We start from the raw sequence: 22,548 nt of genomic DNA, 5'->3' as shown, positions 1-22,548 counted from the left end.
AAATAAATTTACAGGACTATATGCACTGTATATGACAAAACATTCTACTGGAGATGTTGTGAAAACGAAACCCCAAGAAATATATTCCTTTTATCCGGCGCTAAAGATAAAACTGAATCAAATTACTTCTTCAGATAGATTTATTTATTTAATTTTAACACAATCATCCTATTTGTACATCACAAAACTAGAATAAAATTGAAATATTTCTGATTTCATTTAACATTTACATGACACCATTGTACCATAAAATATACTTTGTAAACCACACAGTATAGACATCCAACGCACAGTATTTTAAGGTTACATCTACAGAAATGCTTCAACAAACCCTCACAACTCCCTGTATCAGCTCAACATTTATGTTTCATAAAGTGCATATGGAGTTACAACTGCATTACTCTCACAACGACTTGAACGGGTCATAATCTAGACGGTTTTCATTATAAAACATTTATGTCAGCAGAAAGGTTGCGCTTAGGCTCACTCACCCATTCAAAATGAAAATGAGTCTAGAAACAGTTAAAAGTGGGACCGCAAGCATAAAAAAAACCCTTTTTTTCCCTTTACAAAAACAGAACCTGAAATCAACGACAATAAATGGGCAAGATCATTCCTTACACAAATTACAAAGAATTTAGCGAATTAAAATTATTTGAGTTTGTTTCAGTATATCAATGTGATAAAGGTGATTTGGACCCGAAATGTGAACTGATACGAGGACTGAGTTTTCTTGGTTCCTGAAATGGATATTATTTTTCCATTTAGAAATACTGTTCAAAGCCATTGTCTATTGGTCTTGAAACAGACATTAAGTGTGTTTGAGAAGTTTAAGAAAACAAGAAACAAAATCAACATTGTCACTGATGCTTCTTATATTTCCGTCAGCAAGATACATGGCTGAAAATGAAGTAGTGTTAAGCTCTCCACTGCTAAGTTTGTATTTGGAGGGACTGGGAGTTGCAGAAAGCTCTGGTTACCTAAAGACCCACACAGCAGCTGAGCACAGTCAGTCACTCACAGCAGCAAAGTGATGGCAAGCAGGCAAAGCAAGGAAGCAATTAATTCTGTGTGAAAACAAGGACCTCTTGTGGCAAAAGAGGGAACATTCATTGTGCCATTCAACCACAGGCAAGATGAGGTCATGGTGGCGTTGCAGCACTCCAGATGACATGGAGGGTTTGTGGTAGCCTTACATGCAGTATAACCAGTGCAGTTGGTGCAACCTGATGTCCACTTGAAGGTGGAATCTTGGGTCTCCTTTTTCAGCTGCAAAGACATTAGCAAGTGAGCAAAGTTCACCACTGTCTAAATGGGAGACTGACATATTTAAATCTTGTTTAAAGTCTGTTAATTCATCTTTCAATACTCTGAGCATTTTTGTTTATGTAACATAACTTTTTTAATGTATTATGTGGAGCCTTGCTCTTTTTCCGAGAGAATACTAGGCCTATTATACATTATGTATCATAAATATTTTCAGGCATTTACGTTGCCATTGAGACAATTTCAATGGAAATGCCACAAAATTGGTAAAAAAAAACACAATACTAGTAAATACACTGTATTACAGATATACTTATTTGTATAAATAGTGAAACCACATCTTTTACAACTTTAAACTGTTCTATAATACCATTTTGAATGATTCTTACTTACATTATTACAACCCCGGATAATTTTTCTTGTATACATTTTGTTAAATTTAAAAAATGACAACAAACTGAGAGCTGAGTTTGTGCCGAAACAATGATAACATGCATTTGGAGTCAAAACAGTAGAAACTCTTCAAAAGACACAAACTGAGCCAAAACTCAACAAGATCAACCATTTTAGTGAATCTAAAATGTATTACTATGATATTAATTGTTGCAAGAACTGCATGAACATTATTGAAGTGGTGACATTTGTGTTGAAATTGTTGCATTTGAAGCATCATTTTTTTGGCAGTTCTCACCTGACAGTGTGGCTGTGAGGGCAAGCACGTTTGGAGCGCTGCATTTTTAAAACTTGTGTAGCAATCGTTGCCAATACACATCCCATAATGGCATTTGTATCCCTGAAAAAACACCACAGAAGAAAGGATGATACTGATCTCACACCAAGCCCACTTTACACTGCTGGACAGACTGTTATCTTGCTCTATACTCCAATAAAATGGTAAATCGTTGGCAGGCAGTTAATATAATCACTCTAAATTGGTGAGTAGTCAATAAAGTGTACAAATAATTGTTCAGAAACAAAGACAAAATGTCATCTAAGACAACATGATTGGGGGGAAAAAAGAGAGTGAGTTGAATTTTTGATACACACAATAGCCTTCTAGCCTAAAGCATGCCAGGACACACTCACACATGCAGCCTTTTATCCTTACATTGTCTGCTGTTGTTGGTTGACTGGCGGTAGTTGTTGGGACTGGTGTGGTTGTTGTTGTCGTTGCATTAACTAAAATTATGTGAGTAAAAGTAAAAACTTTTTTTTTTTTTTTAATTGCAAGCTTATAAGAGTAAAAGTGCACACCTGTGAACATGCAGTCGTGGCTCATAAGATGTCATGAAATGCAATAATTTGTAAGGACAATATGAGGATGGTAAAATAAATCGAACATTTATGACAGTCATTAAATAAAGAGGTTAAGAATGGGTAAGATGGATCTCTTTACCTGTGGTCATCATCATCATTGATGCAAAAGTGTCATTGAGGCAGCCAGTAGAGTTACAACACTTCACTGAGCAGTTGGTCTGAGTGGTGTTGAGGCATTTATCAGTGCAATAGGTGCTGCAGCTGGCATTGTAGCACATATCTGTCTGCCTGAATAGCTGATACATTGAAGAGATGATATGAGAAGAAAGGTTTAATTGCCTTTTTTTCTTCCCTAATTTTGAAAATAATATCGAACATCACAGTTGCTTCTATCAATTACTAACACAGTATAGCATTTGACTCATATTTTGCTGTATCTACATGTCAACACATGCAAGAGGTTATAATACATTTAGACATGTTATTATAATTTAAGACAATTCATTGAATGGTTTCATTAGATGGTTTATAAGGGATTGTGGGTGTCATTTGCCTCCTTACCTGACAACTGTCACCAGCAGTGCATAACGTGGTATTCTGACTGGTGTACATGGAGTAGCACTCAGAGTAGTTACAGGTGAATGAAGGGCAGTATATCTGTGTTTGAGAGAGGTGAGAACCACATGATAAAGATGAGAGGCTAAAGGGATAAAGAGGAAGGAGAGATAAGGCTAAAAGCCAACACAAGAATATACTTCTCTCCACTAAGGTGGACTTACCATGCTCATTGAAGTTGGGTTTGGCATAGTGGTTCCTTGAAGTGGTCATTATTGGATGTGCAAAGACAAAATATAACATGTATTAATAATTGAACTTTGATTTGCAAGGTAAAATTAAGCCTGAGTAGTTAACTGAAGCATTTTATTCCGTGATAAAACAAACCATACCAATGGAGTTGGATGACTGACTGGTGTACATCATCGAAGTTAAGGAACCAGAGCCTGAAGACATGGAGGAAGACGAACTTGAGGCTGTCATTGTGGTGCTGGACTTGGACTTGGTTGCTGAACCTACTGCAGAGGGGGCAAAGTTCCTGTATTAGTAGCACTGACTGAATTCAAAGATATCATAGGAATTGAAGATGCAGAATTGGCTATGTCTGTTGGGCTGATGCCAGACTGTGTTTTGGTTGGTGACCCTCTGGTTGTGGGAGAATAGGTGGTGGTGATTAAAGTACCTCCAGAAGGGGTGGATATGGTGGACTGGGTGATGGAGGTGGTCGTTGCACTGTCTGTGGTCATCATGGAGGGTTGGGTGAAAGCTGAGGTTGTTGTAGCCCCGGAGGTGGAGGTCTGCGCAGTACTTGCTATGCTTACAGAGATGGTGTTGAGGGGCTGTGTGTTTGAGGCTTCTTGGGTACTGAATGCTGTGGGGGTCTGCATGGTGGTTTTGGTCGCTGGTATAGCTGTGGATGTGTTGGTGCGGTCTGTTGTGTTCGAAGTGGAGGCACTAGTATTGGAAGAATTAGGGAGCGGCGCCGTGGTGCTGGAATTAAGACCCGACACTAATACTGATGGCAAAAGTAGTCCTAATATGAGGAGGCGCAAAATACCTGTAAAGGGAGGGATTTTGGGAAACATAACAGGAAAACGTGTTTAAATTGTGGGCTTTTTTTTTAGTTAATCTGGGCACTTTTCATATAACCATTATTAACCATGATGGTAACAGAATGACTCTTATACTTTGGTGATCAGCTGCCAAAGTTTTCACGGATTTTTGAACATCTATTTAAGATATTATTATTTTATTGCTTTTGTTTGTAATGAAAGGCTATTAGATATGTTTACCAGTGTGTCATTCACTTTGGTCCAGACTTAAGTAGCCTACACAACAACTATTAGATGAATTGCCACAAAGTGCAGACTTTCAAGGTGCATGTTCGGTTTGGTGATCCCCTGACTTTTGCTCTACCAGTACAAGGTTATTGTCGTTTGTGGTTTTGGACAATATTGCATCAATTGTATTGCCTTAAAGTTTGGTACACACATACATGTCCACCGTCTAGATGAACTTAAGATTTAATTTGTAACAATATTGCTATCAGTTTCAGTGCTAATTAGCAGACATCAGCAACATGCTAACATGCTAAACTAAGAATGAACTACTGGATGTGCTTAAATAATATGGAATTATACTCAACGCTGAGCTACAAGATGAACACGCACGTATCATCTTTTTATTCATTACAGAGCAGTATGACATCTTTGATTTAGGGACAGTGTCAGTGGAGTCTCAGTGGTTCTACCTGCTTGACTTCTTGACTAACACTTGTAACTCTATGTCTTTTGTCTGTATGCATTTTAGTACATGTACTGCATTTAAAAACAACAAAATCCCTACCAAGAAAATATTCCAGTGCTTTGACAGCGTTAATATTGTCATTCTGATTTATTACTTGATGCCTATTTGTACTGGCATAGGGGCCCCTCCTCTGTGGGTCTATTTTGTCTGTTTTCCACATAACATTTTTTTTAATCATTATAATTTTTGGGGGTATTTTTCCTTATACAAAATAATAGTCTAAGGAAAGAGGGTGATTTAGGCTGTAAAGACAACTGTGTCATTAGGATTTGGGGATAGGATTAAAATTTACTTGACAGACAAGGTTGGTGGAACTTACTGATTCTGCATTGTACTTTTGAGACTGATAACATGAAATTTAAGAAAAAAAAACCACACTCATACCTGTGTCTTTTATAAAAGTGGTAGAGACCATCATTCCACTGCCCGGAAGGGGGAGAGATCTTTGTCCGGCCTGTAATTACATAATACGTGTCAAATTCTAGGTAAACGTACAATTAACATGACTGAATAGCAACCGGATGGTCTGCTTTTAATGTAACAATATTTTACATAGACATAACAACAAATCTCTGCTAGTAGAATAAACTAAGAAAAGACGACAAGTCTCTTGACAAAAGGTCTTTAGGATAGATGGCAATGTGGGTTCAGACTATTTACCCATAGGTCTCTGAGTTACAGCCCTTTTCAGCCTTTGTAACCCACCTGGGTAGTTCTTTTGATCTGTGGGAGTGAAGTCATCTATGGTCTCCCCTTTTTACAATCCTCTAATTGTTCTGGTGAAACTGATCTCATAATTGTTTTGTTGAGTCGCAATACAAGCAGTTTAATAATTTGGGATTTACCTTTTTTCATATTTTTACTCACAGTGACTCACATTAGTGGCATAGAACAAAAGCTTCTTTTTAGTTTTGTTTTTTTTAGCAAGTTTTAGTAGTGCAAGTCACCCTTACCCATGAGATCATTCCTACTGAGATTATCTCTGCATAGTGACGCACAGTTATGTCTTGAGTTACTCAGTTTGCAGTCATTTATCAGTGAACACAATTAAAAAGTGTTTGTTCCTTGATCAATCCCATCGGGAGAGCCGCTGTGAGGCATGGCTTGTTTTTTTCCCTTCTCCCTTGGATCCTAATGTGACCTCCTATGGGCTCTCCACCCTGGAAACTGAGTAACAACAGTGGCCATTTTGGTTTTCAAGTCAAAATGCAGGGTTTAATTTGGAAAAAGTGAAGTTTAGATTTCTTAGTTTGATGTACACTGCATCAACAGGTACATACCTGTTGATGCAGTGTTACAAATAACCCCCTCCTGGGGTTCTCCTTTCATAGACTTCCAATTTACATCTTCATGTTGTATTGGTAAATCAGATCAGATTTGATTACTGTACTAGTTCAAATAATAACAAAAGGAACCAAAAACAGTATCACCTGCTGCAAATAGTTCGAAATTTCAGAAGAGGCATTATCTTTATAATAGACTATTTTTCTGAATGTAATGTAAATAAAAAGAGCCTGCATGTTTCTAGAAACAAGGACATTCTACAGACAGAACATTTGACAGTGGCTTGTGAATATTGTTCTAATCAAAATACGACACAACAAACTGTTTTTGAGATAGAAAAACAATATGACAATTTATCACAACTGTTTGTGTACAAAAATGTAAATACTATCAAAATATAGAAATGGAAAAAATAAAATAGAATTGAAGTGACTTGTCAAGATTTACTCATATTTATCTAAATACATTTTAGTTAATGATGTATTCAAAATATTTGGCATTTATAATGCATATGAAAAATGCGTTTTGTTGTGGAAAAATTTAAAACATAACATGTACACGACATCATCCTGCTGTATCTTTCGCTGGCTATATTAGCACCGCTATTGTTCACCTGCAACCTGCCCCGTATTACACATCAAAGCTCTATTTAGCTGATATTAAATAATGCTCATTTAAAATCAAAAAGGTCCTCTCACCTGTTGTGCAGTGTGCATGTTTTTTGTCAGCTGTAGTTGAAGTGAATGAGCTCACTCTCTGTATTCTCTATTGCTCTCTGTCACCTCCCCCCTTCGCTTCCTGCTGACAGCACTGTTGGCAACCTAATAAGTGGAAACTCTCATCTGTACAACTACATTGAGGTGAGAGGAGGAGACTAAAAGCCTGCTGTTGCTGGGAGGGTCTAAAAATGCCCAAGAATTGATAATGACTTCAGGTTAAAGCTAATTAGGGTATTTTTACAGTGAGCCTGTTAAGGTAAAACAAGATATGTTACAATTGTTGTTTCATACCCCTTCATGACTGGTTACAAGTTTTGATGAAGACCTGAATGTGGTCCACTTGAGAGATCACGTTATGTGTGTTATTCAAACTCTTATTCAGTGTAATTGCATCAAAACATTTTTAAAAAGTCAGACATTTATCAAAACAACTTGACATAACTGGTAAATATTTTACCTTTTCTACATTGCGCTGTCAAAACATCTTTGAATACCATTTTGCTGTGTCAGTCCACTACAAAAGAAGATATTACATTACAGTACTGTACAGTGTTGGGTGGCTCTGATGAAGGTTAATTAAAACTGTGCAACCAGCATTTAAAGATTTACTGAAATAACTGGATTAAGCCTTTGCTAGTCTATAAGAGTACAGGTGAGATTTCAGGGCCCTGTGGGGTGATTGTATAGGGAGCCTCCTGGTTTCTGTTCAACACAATGTGAAATCAGAGCCCCTCTCTCTGCCAGCCATAAAGCCCCCACACACTACAATTACCTCTTTGTGGCCAAAAGAACGTAGAATTCTTGGGCACGACACAAAAGGGACTTGCGCAATTCAGGTGACAGAAGTCCTTCCCTTTTTCATAGCAGCTGCATTAAAAACACATAAAATTCTGTCTACTGGGTATGAATAATTCAAAGTACTCTCTCAGATGTGCAGGAGTTTGATGGTTATTTAATGAATTCTAAATTATTTTGATAAACACTGCATGGATAATTATTATTGTTTTTAAGTGAGGCAAAACAACAGTTTTAAAACTGCCTACTGTAAGATTTCATTCAATGACAAGTACATTTTTTTTCAATAGTGACATGTCCATACACTGAAAGAGCAGTCAGTGGCTGTAATTTGTCCTCTTGTCTGTACTGGCTGTGATGACATCCCTTCATAAAAAGTTCCCTTAAAAATGTAACACTGCACTCCTATAACACTGTCAAACTCATAATGGACAGTTTAAATAAAAAAGCTAATGCAGCAGAACAGGAGATTAAATTTATAATTTTGTTTATCAAAACAGTGCCAACTTATTGTGTATGCGATGTTACAGTAACAACAGAGTTTTCACACTAAGAGGACATAGAAATTAACTATTAATATTTAGTGCCTCTGTGCCAATGCAATTTACAACCGTTAGGTACCAAACTATTTATTTTATCAATAACTTCTCCAACAATTGGAAAGAAAAGTAAGGATATCCTGTCTACATAAAGTGGTCAGTGAAAATGATTCTGAATGTTTAGCTATTCATTTGTTTTTACAGCCTGCACATGCACATTAAAATTACACAGACAGACCCATTATACTGTATGCGCATATTCATACATACTAGACATTATTTCCTGGCTTACAAAAACATTTACATACGGTTGCACACTTAGAGTGATCAACAAGTCATTTTAGTAAAGGCTGCTCTGACAGTTGTTGGACCCTTTTCCATGACTAATATACACACACACTAATTAGGAGCTGCTCCATATCTTTATATTTGCCCAAATATACAAATCATTTTGCTAAGTATCATTATGTAAGTATCCCATATCATCATGTCATTTGCATTCCAAAATGTCCTCAAAAACTAAATTTGACTGATAGCCAGCATGCTGAAAGCTCAGATAAAGGAGTGACTGTGTAGAGCTTACAGTTGTAGATAATTGCATATCATTGTCATTGTCCAAAGCTGTGAACCGTTTGTTTGCTTGCAAATGTGAGATGAAGGTATTTCTATGTCTCTGAATGCAGGCCTAAATAGTCTATCGGCTGAACTGATGTATAATCTATTCAAGCACAACAATTAACCATGTAGAGATAGCCCGAGGGCTCGCATTTCACTTGAATGCCAGGCTTTACTTTGAAACATAAGACACTTGTACTATATAATCATCAGAATAACCAGTGAAAAAATGCTGTCCCCTTTCCCACTTGATTTCCAGAGAAAGAAATGTATAATGCAATGATTAAAGCTGGACAAACATCTTTGGAATTATCCTCTCTCTGACCACCAGCAAATATACACAAGGTAATGTAGCCTTATTTACAGTAAATTAAAGTTTATTGAACTCTCAAAACATTGTATAATTGCAGAAGTTAACTTTATTTGCTATCTATTATTTGCACAATACAGTGGTCTAGAGGTTTAAAGGTATTTTTGTTATGTGTAATAAAAGCCTGGCTTACAGTGTAATTTTTTTATACTGCACAGTGTGTCTAGAACAATAATGTTAGTGTGGATTAATCTTAGCTGTGTTACATTTTTAACCCAATGTTATTGTTATGCTCCTCATTAAACTGATTATGTCCACATCCTGACGAATATGACTGAAAAATATTCTTTGCCTGAATAGTTTCTCTTAGAAATCTTGAACGAAGGAAAAATATCCAAACAACAAAACTAACCAACATAGGTAATAGAAGCCATTTGATGTAACTATGGTACAGACTGTTTGTGGACAGAAATGTGCCTCCTTTTTCACTTTCAGTTGTTTAACTGGAAAAATCTCCTTGAATCAAGACTTGATTGGGAAAATGGAGGAAATTGCACCAAGGCATGATCCACGAATGATTCAAAACCATTTCCCAATCAATTTAATTTTTTGTTTCAGATCCAATGTTGTTACTTCTACCAAAGAGGTTATGTTTTTTTGTTTGTTTGCCTGCTTGTTTGTCTGTTTGGCAGCAGATTTACAGAAAAGGTACAGGCCCATTTTCTTATGAAACCTTGAGGGAGAGTGTAAGCATGGGCCAAGGAAGAACCCATAGCATTTTGGATCTCTTCTGAATAATGAGGCAGATCCATTAATTATTTTTCACTTTCATGAATACAGTGATATATTGCATTGAGCCAACTAAATGCCTTACATCTTAAAATCCAGTGGGTGGTAGTAAAGTTCAATAGTGACTGAAAACACAGGCCATACCAGAAAAAAAATATTCCAAATGACAATCTGCATTCACAGGTAGCAGTAATCCTCTTTATACTTGCTCAAATTTAATGCAATAAGCAGACATAATGGAGCACTCTACGACAGCGGTTCAGGGGAGAACCAGAAGCAGTACAACAGCTGAGAAGTGAGGCTACAGCCTAGCCAGCCAGGTATCACACCAAAGTGTGTAATACACCCATTAGTCCACTAGAGGAGACCGTATCACATTTAACACCGGTGAGGCGTGAAAAGTACATCCACGTGGGATCAAGGTCAAAGAAGGAGGTAATGTGAGAAGATCACAGAGTTCTATTGTCGAAGAATAAAAGCAGTAAAGTCTCAAAATTCTGTATTATTTCTCCAATGAGCCAACAGACAGACAGGAACATGGGTAACAGTTGCACTGCTTGTGCAGGCTTGTTCACATTGTTGATATATAAAGCTCAACTCGACCAATTTAAGCAGCCCGCATGCGACTGGTCTGCTAACTGCATGACTAAGAAGATTAGACAAGATTTACCGACACAGCAGTCGTCAGCAGCGCTGCTCATGCAGTGTTGGTGCGTAGCAACAGGTTAGTGAGCCCTGTGCACCACATTTACATTTACCCCAGACCAGAACAGAGGCCTGCGGAGAAGAATGGGAGCTACTGTTTCCTTATGACCTCACATGGGAGTTTCCTCCCATCCTACAGTTGAGCCTCTACAAAAGGTCAGTGTCCAGCGCTGTCAATACGTTTTCCAATAGTAAGCCTTCATCCCTGTTTTAGTTTTAATGTCTGTTTGTTTTGTGTATGATATAGCATGTTAACATCAACCTGCAGAAAACCTATCTTGAGCCTACACCCAATTATTTGAACTCATTTGAACACAGTTCAGAAAAAAACCACATCATCATATCTAAACATTCAATATCATTTTAGTTGCACTACTTCCTGCCTTTAGTCGTAGCTAACCATAGTAACATCTATTCATTCTCCAGTCAGAATATCAGTGTGAGAGGACCATGCTTCAACATGACAGGATATATCCTGTGGACTGTGTTTACATGGACTTTCAAGGGAATACTCTGCACCTGCCGGTTTCTTTGGGTGAGTGCCTGCTCTGTAAAAAATGCCATTGCTTTGACATTTTAGTATCATTTCAATGAAACATTTTGATAAGGTTTTTTTTTTTTAATGGTGACTAAGCCAGGTTCATTTGCATTGCAGATCTGCCCATACAATGCAATACAATTCTTACCAAGGGAAAAGCACATTGTAGAGGACAAACACAGCCGCCAGTTGAAACAACTTGTAGGTAAGGATCCTATGAAATCGAAGAATTTCCATCAAAATATTTACTTTTAACTGGAAAGACTTTACTAAGCTTGTTTTATTCTATTCAGATTGACTGGTACATTTTACCTCAAATTTCACCGGTCCTTTTGTTGAAAATGTATGTAATTTGATGTGTAAGTATAAATTGATATATGATAATGTTTTTTGTCAGGTTCTGAGAGTAAAGGGATTGTGGCCATACCCGGCAGCCCTGACCATACAACTTCCCTTCATAGAAGACTGACCAAAACTGAGAGAGACATCCTGTCCCTCAAGACTAGGATCGCCTGTGAGAGAGCATCATGGGAAAGGAGGTTTTCAGAGATGCAAAGGAAACAGGAAGTGCTTCATAATCAGGTATGCTTGTAAATATGTGTGTGGGTTTGGTTGAGGTTGTGTATATGACTTCATGAATTATAACTTGCCTCCTTTTGCTCAGCTGATCTCTGAGGCTGGATTGTTGGTGAAAGTGGCCTGCTATGATGACCTGGGAGAGTCAGGAGTGGACAACGAAGAAGTCTTCGATGAGGACTCAAGTAAATGACAGTGATAAAGCACAGAAGCCTAGTGTAGATGACAAAAACACACTGAGATCATGCCTACGCTCCTTTGAATTGAATGTTGATGTTTACTGCTATCCTCTAATCTTTAGGTGGTCTCCAACAGAACAGAAAGTCGGCAGTGTCATCAAGAAGTGACAGTTTTGCATGCAGTTGGTCTGGCAGTCAGTTATCCTCGTCATCTGCACTGAGCTCAAGACTTGCCTCCTCCTTATCGTCTGCCTCCAGGTACAAGCGTTAAAGAAGTAGTTCAGCAGAGAGTTAGATGTAACGATTGATCCCAGTCTCACGTCTGAATACAACACATATGAAGCTACAACCTTAGCTTAGCAAAAACAGTGGAAACAGGGGAAAAAGCTACCATGACTGTCAGTCTACCAGCACCTCTAAAGACTTCCAGTTCAAAATTTGTTTGTTTATTCTGAGTACGTGCCCGAAGAAATAGTCATAGCTCATAATGGGCACATTCTGTAATCCCCCAAACATGTCATATAATATCAAAGACTGTTCTAAACCTGTCAGTTAAAGCAAAGGCAGTTTAACTGAACCCTCTCTTCCTCTGGTGTGAAATCATGGAGGTCGTCCCGAGGGCCACATCGAGTTTTTGTTCCCCACTCCCCCATGGACCTGCAGCTAGGTCACCGGGTTAGGATCATGCTGCCATCTGGAAGGATCAGCACAGGAACGGTTCGCTTTCTTGGCCACCTGCAGGGGGAGGCAGATCTCCACCTTGGGGTGGAGCTGCACTCTGGTGATCCAGGCCTTGGGAACGGCAGCCACAAGGGATACAGCTACTTTGAGTGGTAACTGATCTCATTTTCCTACAGTGTGAACACAAGCAACATGTAGGTTCAGGCTGTGTGGCCTCACATTTAGTGCTGCACTGTGATTCTTTGGTGCTCATTACAGTTCACTGTTACTGCTATTATTTCACTCCTTTAAAAAAAAAAAAAAAAAAAAAAAAGGTCATTCCTATTCTTCCAAACTGTATAATGTCTTTTGGTGCTTATTTAAGGTGCCATTCTTTCATTATAAATCACATCAGATTTACCCATGACATCAGTACATTAACTTTTGGTGTTCTGGCAGTAACAAATCTGTAAACTTCATAGGAGGAACACTTATACAACATCATACTTGATAAACAAACTGAAACGGGGCCTTCAGACATACTTCATCAAGTTCTCTGTAAGCAGTGGCTGAGTTGAATATACAAATTGGAGGCAAACGTCGAAGGCTCAAATTACAGGGAGGTGTGAACTTGACATGCGAAGTGTGAATTCCCTTTTCTACAGCAATCACAAATTTGTCTTAATTTAATTAGAAATGGGGCTTAAATTTGATCTTTTCCTCATGATTGGGAAATAAAATAAACAGGTAAATTACCCTACACAAGAAATGGTGAACATACGTAATTATAAATGTCATGTGTGTGTTTTCTGTGACTTTTTCTCACATGTCTACTCCATTTATTCCTTTTTCAAATTTAAATCTGATTTCTGTTCTTTGCAGCAAGCCAGGATATGGTGCCTTCGTACCATTCCACAAACTACTAATGGCCTGGGAATAACAAAATGACCTGTGTTAGGTTGAGCTGCCCATGGACTAGAGGACCAAGTGAATGCAGACCAGTAGTTCTTCCCACGGATCTGATATCTTATTTTAAATTTAAAATGTATGTGTCAAAGCACAAGCATAAAAACATGTTTGACATGTGTGTCTTGTCTGTGAAAAGATTTTTAATTAAATTGAATTGTCATTCATAATAAAAAAAAAAAATACCATTTTCATAAACATAGTTCAAGGCATTGTGTGAAGCTTTGGGGGTTAATAATGTTGGAGTTGTTGAACCATTCTGCACACAAAACAAGCAAAATGTCTTTTAAACCCACAGAGAAATGCTGAATATCCAACAAAAGGTCAAGTTTGAGTAAACAACTTCAAGTATGATAACTGTAGGTCTACAAACAATTTTAGCACTGCGAAAAAAAAATAAAAGTTGTTCCCTTCAAATATTAGCCCAAAGGGATTTGCAATCAATACTAATATGACTTAAAGTCATTGCCATATTTCACATCTGTCAAACATAGCGTTTTCAAATTATGATAGGCCTGTCTTGTCGTGACACTGACAATTTAACTCCATGATGGTGTGAAGTAATTACACAACACTTTAAACTGTGACAGGCAACTTAACATCCTCAACCACATTTGATTCACTTTAATGACAGGCAGATAGAAACGTATTGGATAAAAATTGAATTTTTACTTAGTGGCTGTGTTAGAGTAAGAGATTACAATTCCTATTCTAAGGACCATGAAATTTGTACCAAATTTAATGTCAGTCCATACAATAGTTGTCAAGTTGTTCAATCTGGACCAAAGAGGTGGACAGACCGACATGGCGTCAAAACACTTTAAATTCACAGGTCAGTTCTGTGCAACCTTAACATTTTTTTTTAAATAGGCTCTCATTCAATCGCCTATCACACAACCGACCGCTGGGCACAGGGTTTGCAAAGACCGTTACATACAGTTTTCTGAGTAACCAAGGAACAGTGAGTACCGACCACACCTTTCCTTGAGGATTTCAATGAGCTCCAACGAGTTGCGCCAACGTTATGGTACCACCACACTGACTAATCAAATCCCGGGTATTACTACGTTTTTTTCCCCCTGTATTTTCTGCGAGTCACAACGACACTTTAACGGTGTGATTCACGTCTTTGTTTGGTAATAAATGTTGACCATTATTTCATTCAATGCGCGTAGTTTAAAGATTCGTGTGTTAAAGTAATGTTATTTCAACTTACAAAGTAAGGGCTCAAATTGGGCTACATATGAATGCATGGGAGTTTAAACTCACGGTAACCGTATAGCTGTATCTTAAGATAACCAGGCCATTCTGCACTTTAATCAGAGTCATACGGTTAAATTGGGCTTTTGTAGACACATCCTAAAATATATAGTTTCGTAGAGCTACTCCAATTCACCTCCAATGCAAAAGAGTATGGCATGAAGACCCTGAACTATAATTTGAGAAGGTGGGCTACATAAATAATTCCAAATGTTACACATCAAATTGTGAATCAATCTTTAATGACATTGTTTGTCCTATACATGCTTACAATATATATATATATATATATATATATATATATATATTTTTTTTTTTTTATCTTACAGTAAACATTTAGTGAGTAATTTACTAAGATAATACACATTTTAATTTTTAAGAGAACCAAATTCCATATTAATCCCATAGTAAGTACTATACACATATTATTACAGGAACAACTGTTCATAGAATGTTTCATGAAACTGTTGCTCATTTACAGGAAAAGGATGATGACACAACAGCAAATTCCTTTGGCTGAGGTCAAAGTCATTTTAATAGTTTCCTCAGTTTCCTTTTCCCAGAAATATGCAATACTGAACAGCAGGCTGTTCTGGAGAACTAGACTGAAAGTAACATTTTATACATTTATATACACTTTATACAGTATTATTTATACAATTCCTGATTGCATGAGAACTTAAAATAGATCCTATTTGATACAATATGCATCAACAGTCAAAACTGTAGAAACAGAACTATTTTTGGTCTGGAGGGACTTTTCATCCAAAACATGGATGACAAGGTCACATTTGACTACAATGTCATACAAGTGTATATAACACAGAACAGGTTAGATAAACTGTTCATAAATAGGAAGGCAAATTTCGCTTCCATAATGGCACTTTGTGCAGAATGAAACATCTTTACATTTAGCTTTCAGATCACTCCACCATGTTGACACTATACAAGCATATCAACAGATTCTCTGTTTCCTGTGACAAAATACACTGAATGTAATTGTGGTCAACACAAGTATCATGTTAGCTCTGACTGAATAATAGAGTCAGAATATCCCTCTCTGAGCCTTCAGGTTGAGTATCTCCGCAGCCAGTTTCTCAGCATCCATCAGATGTGGCAGCTTTTCCATGGCTGCATCCACCTCTTGTGGGTTGAAGATGGCTTGCAGTTTCTTGCGGAGTTCTAACCTTTGTGTGTCAAATGCAGCAGAAAATGGTTGTTGTTGGCTCCAGGAATGGTACTGATGACCTTCATAGGAGCAGCAAGAGTCGTGGGAGTGTGAGGAATGAACCGAGGAGGGGAGACTGCTTGATGTCCTGGCTTGGGGCAGGGCCTGAAAGGGATCTGACCAGTAATTTTGCTGAAGATGGGGGGCTCCACTGTAATGAAAATGGCTGGGGAGACTGTGTTGGTGGGGTATACCCGGTGGGAACATTTGAGGAGGATAGGTGTCATAGTTACGTTGACCCATGGCATCCATGTTTCCATGATGTTGCTGATGAGTTCTTGAGGGCGCTGCATGGGAATAACATCTGCAGGACTGCGTGTTGTTTTTCTCTAAATGCACTGAGGCATGTCCAGCGAGGGCACTCTGATGCTGGGGCCTGTGCCTGTGGGAGCCACTGTGGCAATGTGAAATGTCAGAGTACTGGCTCTCAAATGAGCCAAGGCCAGAATCCAGGTACTCATGAGACATGTTGGCATAGTAATTATTTGGCATCAGGTGCAGCCCAGGCCACTCTTTTTGACAGTGGTTTCCTGTTGCAGAACACGGCATATGATTGGGAGTGTTTCGAGGGTCTTCCCAGAACAGCAGTTTATTTTCACCAACCTGACCAGAAGGTGAGGAACTCTGCTTGTCTTTTATGGGTTCTGTGCTTGAGTCTCGAGGATGGGAACAGGCATTATGAGCAAGTCCAGGATCAGATTGAAACTGTCTGGGTGATAATCTGGCATTTCTCTCTTCCTTACCAGAATAAATCTGGGCTTTCTCCCTCAATTCATCAGCCAAGGACAGATAAGACTGGTTTACCCGCTCAGGATGGTAGAACTTACATTTGATGCCGTAAGTGCACTTTTTGTCTGAGGGAAATAAAAAGGGACACACGAACAAAAAAAGTCATTCAAAAGTCATCTCATTTGGGAACTACATTCCTGTGTATTGTCCAACAGCTATGACACTGCGAAAAGTCTAACAATGCGTCTGTAATACTAGAAGGACACTGTGCAGACCTCCAACGAGGTCAATAGTCCACTCTTCAATGAAGTGCAGATCTGCAACAACAACTACTTTATATGCGTGGGTATACAATTGTAGTGACATACAATTGCCCGGCTCCAGTTCTCTCCTATGAAACAAATGTCCCCAAGTGCTCCACAGCAGTGGACTGTCCATTGGGAATACCTGGACAAATCTTGGTGGCCTCAGTGGGCCGGTGGAGCGTCAACAACTACATTATGTTTTTGCCATCCCTGTGTGTGTCATTACAGGGATTTCTCTGTCTGCCTGTTTTTCAGGGTGTGCATGAAAGCGTGTCATGGGTGGTCCGGTCCTGGTGGATTAGTCCAAGGCTAAATTTATTTCCTACTACACCTCTGGTACTCAATAATGACTGTTCTGTTCTGCTTCAAAATTAAATGGGCTGCTCTTTGGCCGATGCTACATCCTTCTACAAATCGGGCCGATAGTTTTTCCGTAATCCCGCTGACACACAGACAAACAAACAAACTACACTGGAAACATAAACTCCTTGGCAGAGACAATAGAAACGGGTTGAAATGGAGAGTTAAATTTCCTGATCATATCTTACCATATGGACAGAGTTGTCTCTTTTGCTCCGAGGGCAGAGGCTTTTTCCTGAGGAAGTTGTCTAGGCTTGGGCCATGGCGACCCAGAGGGTCATCTGGGGGCATGAACCTGGAGAAAAACAGAAATTTACTCATTGATTCATGACAGCTCAGCTGTGTGTTAGATAATTATGCTTCCTTTAAACTGCAATATGCCTTCTGGAACCACATTAAATAGCATTGGAAGGAAAATCTGACGACTTGCACACTCGGGCAGACAGAACAGGCTAATTGCTTACTTGTCATTCACAAAAGAGTACATGAGCAGCCGCTCCTCAATGCATTTCTTCCACTCGGGCCTTTCTCCTTGGAGATCACGGTAGGTGTCATTGGAGACGATCACTCCCTCTGACTCATATGCCAACTTGACAATAAAGCGGTCATCGTAGCAAACTACTCGCTTGCCTCCAACGCGGCGAGATGGAGTGAAGACAACTATTTTCTGTTTTTCAAGCTCCATCAGAATGTGTTGATCTGAAAGTAAAATCAATCAACACTCAGATAATTATGGAGAGATACAGTGTTGTAAAAGAGGGACACTTTTAAATTGTATTAAAGCCTTTTATAATGTATTTCACTGCTGTATGACACATTGTTTATTGATAATTGTATATAAAGTGCATAGCTTTGTTATGCAACATACATTTATCCTCATAGAGACCTGAACATTCACCAAAAGAAATATGAACAATGCCATAAGCATTATACAAAGCCCCAGTAATCAGTCATCAAGAGGGTATTAAAACATGTGTACAATGCTTTTAACTAACTGTATGCACATTATATCATATTAAACTACTTTCAAGTTGAGCAAAGTAACATAATATACACTGTTACTGTTAGTCCTTATTAAACAAGTTAGGAGTGAAATGAAATGAGCCATGACCTCTGTATGAATGAACAAGGGACCAGGGTATGTGATGTTTACTTAAAGGTCATTTTCTTTTAACTAGGTTCTTGTGGTTTTGATCAGGGTGACTGCCTTCACTTAACCTCTAACTACATGGTTGTCAGCCTTTAACTACACTCTGCAAGTGAACTACACTTGGTGTGAAATAAATAAAAAAAAAAACACGTGTACTTCCTGGTGGGGCTTTCCCAAGAGGCGCCTCTGGGCTGATTTATACTTCCTTGTTCACAGATTGAAAGTAGAACTTTTGGATTGCTCCACCCAGGCTGCACAGTTACTAAATCATCACAGCCACAAGGTATTGATGCACCAGCTACAAAAGAATAGTCCACCCTTTATTATATAGTTGTTGCGTTGGGAGTTATTTAGTTTGAAAACATGATGCCTTGAGACTGAATAAAAGGCAGCTTCTCCACTCAATGACACCAGATATTTATCTGGATTATGTACTGTAGATACACCCTAAAACTTTAGTGACTCAGCTGTCAGAAATGTAGAGCCTTTATTGTGTGCTATTATCTGAGATTATGATAATGCACCCACTCAATTCATTTTCAATGTATGCCCGTTTTTGCTTTTGTCATGGCTTCATAGTAAAATATTATTTGTTAGCCAACAAGTGAGTTAACCTATATTTCACAATTTTAACTGTGTTGCACCATGCCTTTGGCCTACATGCAGCAGTTTTGCCACTGACAACATTGCACCATTATCTTATGGCTGCTGCAAGAATGAGTCACAGATTCAGGATTATGAAATATCTGCTATTGTATATTCACATTTGTAGGTGGAAAGCTTCTCTAAAACGGATTATTCCAACACATTATATCTCTGTTTTACAAAGTAGCTATGTGCTGGTTATTTCTTGGCTGGAATGAGCCTTAACATGACATAAAAACTTAGTAACAATGGGAAAATGCAACAGTTAGCAGATGTTACAACCACTCTTCAAAATACTCAATATGAAAAATCCACAGGCAAGACCGCTTTTTTTATTGGCTGGGAATCAATGAGTGTACCTTACAGGCACATGAAAATATTACAATATGCTTGTAAAGTGTTGTGTAACGTAAGTGCAGAGTTGCTAGTTCATTTTCTAATTGTTAGTAAGCCATTCAAGATTGTGACTGCAATTCACACCTTCTTAGAAAACTATGATTTTTGGCTCCATTAAGTTTTAAACTACCCAACCTCTTATTCAAGTTTCTGCTTTGTTTTATGTTTCTTGTGTTCTCACCTGTCAGGGGGGCATCAGCTCTGGGCTGCTCTTTCCGCCAAGTGGGAACAAAGACAGTAATGGTACTATGACCTCTGTTCAGGAAGAAGTTTACTGCCAGCTGTATGCCTCGGCATGAGAACACTTCCTTGTTGCCGTGACTGTAAAAAGAAGCAGGAGAGAGAACATGACTTCAAATGATTTGACTATAAATAATTTGAAAGGGAACACCATAAATTCAGTTCATCTGTGTAAACACCACGTGTCTTTAAATGGTCTGACTGAGGCAACCTTCCCTATTAGTCACTGTGAAGTCATACACTTCCTATCTGTTGAGGAGTGGAGATTTTGGAGTAGTTTTTCTCTCAAATTTGCATATTGTGTAAGTGGCCTTTGCAAAAACATGCACGGGCAATGTGGTGAACGCCCTTTTAAAAATCGAAGTGGCATGACAGTGGAGGAACATGTACTGTATGTTTCAGGGTTAGAGTTGAATGACACAATGATGATGAGTAATGTCAGTTTGAAACATATTATTTTACAGTTATTTTACCGTCCAACACGGTTAAACAGTCCAAAGCAGCAAAACATAACAGCTATGATCCACGATCCGAGAAAAATTACCTCATGGCAACATTGCTGCCGTCAATAACCACAGGCCTTAATTCTGTGTCGGCATTCTTTCGGTCCCCCAGTTGTTGTGGGTTTCTGCAGGGCCCGGGAGTCCAGCTGGGAGGCAGCAGTGGGTCTTTTTGGCTCGTGGTTCTCTCATCACCGTCAGAACTGGAAATGCAGGGTGCATTGCTGTTTCTGCTACCAACCAGCTCTCCTAGCACCGAGTTGGTGTCTGTGCTTAGGCCCAGCTTGCTCAAAGCCGCCTTCACCTCTGCCGAGGAGTAACCCAGTTTCCTGAAGAAGTCCACTTGGAGCTGAAGCTCCTCACTGTCTGCTTCCAGCTGGTCTGAAGCTGAGCTCTGGCTGGGAGGTGCCCGTTCCATCCTGAACACATCTGAACTTCTTTTCAGCAGCATAGGAGACGTTTTACATCTGTCTCAGGGTGAGAATCCTGAAAGAAAATGTACTTAATCAGGCATCCATCCATAATTTAACTATTCACATACACTCTCTCACAGACATAGACGTACTCTGAACTAATTTGTTCCAGAATTCAAGGAAGTTGTACAATGTTTACAGTGAGTCAAATACAAAACCCCAATAATTATCCATCAAATGGAAATATTTGTGGGTATTGTGTGTATCATTTTACACACGTTTTAACACAATTCAGCCTGACATACGGTGTCTTTGGTTTGTCTAATGTGAACAACTCACTGGCTCTTCTCTTGCTGTGCAATATATAATCTGTATACTGACCTTGTGTTATGTTCTCATGTTCTTTTGTTAATTCAAAGATACAAAATTGGTGTGTTGGAAACTCTGAATTCTCCAACAGAATTTTTGTTTGAAACCACGACTTTGTAATATAGTCAGAGGTCAACTGATTTTTCTGTGGTATATACTAGACTTGGACTGACCTTATAGCTACTTAAACAACTTTTGTAAGTGGTTAATTGTTTATGTCAATCCTTGAGGAAAAATGGCCACATTTAAGCACTTCCTCATGCTTGAGAATTTGATTCTTTTCCTGGTCTTACGTTACAGAAAATGGAATAATTTGAGGTTTTGGACTATGACATGAACTGAACAAGACATTATGAGATGTCAGCATTGGCTCTACGATATTCAAATGGGTACTTATCACGTTTTTATCAACTAAACAACTGATCAAGGAAATAACTGGCGCAGTAAAAGATAACAGAAATAAGAGCAGCTTTAATTGCCTTAAGGTTATGGTCTTTTCATTCGTAACATTCACCTATCGCTTTCACATTTGACAGAGCTGCCTGTTTGTTATTTATACGTTATTATATAATGTTGGCTAAACTTGATAAAGCTATTAAAAAGACATCCGGAGATCCAAAGTACACCAGCGGTTTTTTTTTTTTAATTTTTTTTTACCACATGTAGTAATCATTGTCAGCTGTGTCACGTTTTGAGGAATATGCATCAAATAAATGATTCACCCAGCAATCAGCATCAGGTAGAGAGGCCTGCGCTCCTGACGTACTGTAAACTTCCGACTCAGCTTCACGAGTTCAAGTCGGCGAATAACGACAGCTCAACGTAACAAGAGAGGAAAGTTATCTACGCGACGTGTTACCAAACACGAACAGAGAAACGAGGAACAAAGTGTGCCTGCTGGAAACGCGACACAGAGCACGTATTCCTCTACCTGACACAGGTAACACCAGCTGGCCACTTCCCTTGCTTAACCGGTGAGCAGATAAACGTTACAAGACCACTCGTCGTCAACAGGTATCTCACCGCGGAGGCAGAACTGACCTTTTCTGTTCGCCTCTTCGCCTTCGCGATCCATTTGTGGACAGAAGTCACTTTTAACTCCCGTTAATGTTTCGTAGTTCTGTACGTTTGACACCGTTCCCACTTCGTAGCACCGCCCCTTGGAAAAAATATTTCTTCCCCTCTTCTGTTCCTCCAGACAGGAGGCATGCCGAGCCATGAAACATTTGCATAAGAGAGATAAGATAAGTTGTTCCTTTTCTTTTGCCTGTCAGCTACTCACTCACAGAGGTATTTCAGGTTGGGTTTTTTTTTTCCCTCTCTCTCTCTCTCTCTCTCCCCCTTTTCACATTTCCTTCCTTCTAGGCAAATTACAATTGCAAAAATAGCAGCAT

The 22,548-nt window shown here is 38.8% G+C and overlaps 2 protein-coding genes across 2 annotated transcripts; both read right to left on the bottom strand.

Moving 5' to 3' along the window:
- Window positions 1-154: 154 nt before the first annotated feature.
- On the bottom strand, window positions 155-6,948 carry LOC138191905 (uncharacterized). Its single transcript, XM_069138986.1, has 10 exons — window positions 6,867-6,948; window positions 5,269-5,338; window positions 3,761-4,135; window positions 3,471-3,596; window positions 3,303-3,337; window positions 3,085-3,180; window positions 2,663-2,819; window positions 2,375-2,445; window positions 1,958-2,059; window positions 155-1,269 (listed from the first exon to the last, which is right to left on the bottom strand). The coding sequence occupies exons 1-10, from the start codon at window positions 6,882-6,884 to the stop codon at window positions 1,018-1,020; spliced, it is 1,302 nt and encodes a 433-aa protein (XP_068995087.1). The 5' UTR covers window positions 6,885-6,948; the 3' UTR covers window positions 155-1,017.
- An 8,239-nt stretch (window positions 6,949-15,187) lies between these two features.
- On the bottom strand, window positions 15,188-22,269 carry LOC138191897 (ribonuclease ZC3H12A). Its single transcript, XM_069138972.1, has 6 exons — window positions 22,196-22,269; window positions 20,417-20,858; window positions 19,814-19,953; window positions 17,906-18,140; window positions 17,630-17,736; window positions 15,188-16,901 (listed from the first exon to the last, which is right to left on the bottom strand). Exons 2-6 carry the CDS (start codon window positions 20,821-20,823, stop codon window positions 15,865-15,867), a joined length of 1,926 nt encoding a protein of 641 aa, XP_068995073.1. The 5' UTR covers window positions 20,824-20,858; window positions 22,196-22,269; the 3' UTR covers window positions 15,188-15,864.
- Window positions 22,270-22,548: the final 279 nt, after the last annotated feature.

This window comes from Embiotoca jacksoni, unplaced genomic scaffold, assembly GCF_022577435.1.
Source record: "Embiotoca jacksoni isolate LCO1_2020_lvr unplaced genomic scaffold, fEmbJac1.0.p SCAF_11, whole genome shotgun sequence".
Taxonomy (NCBI): Eukaryota; Metazoa; Chordata; class Actinopteri; family Embiotocidae; genus Embiotoca; species Embiotoca jacksoni.
The sequence above is the reverse complement of the archived record's forward strand: the minus strand, read 5'-3'. Positions and strand labels throughout refer to the sequence as shown.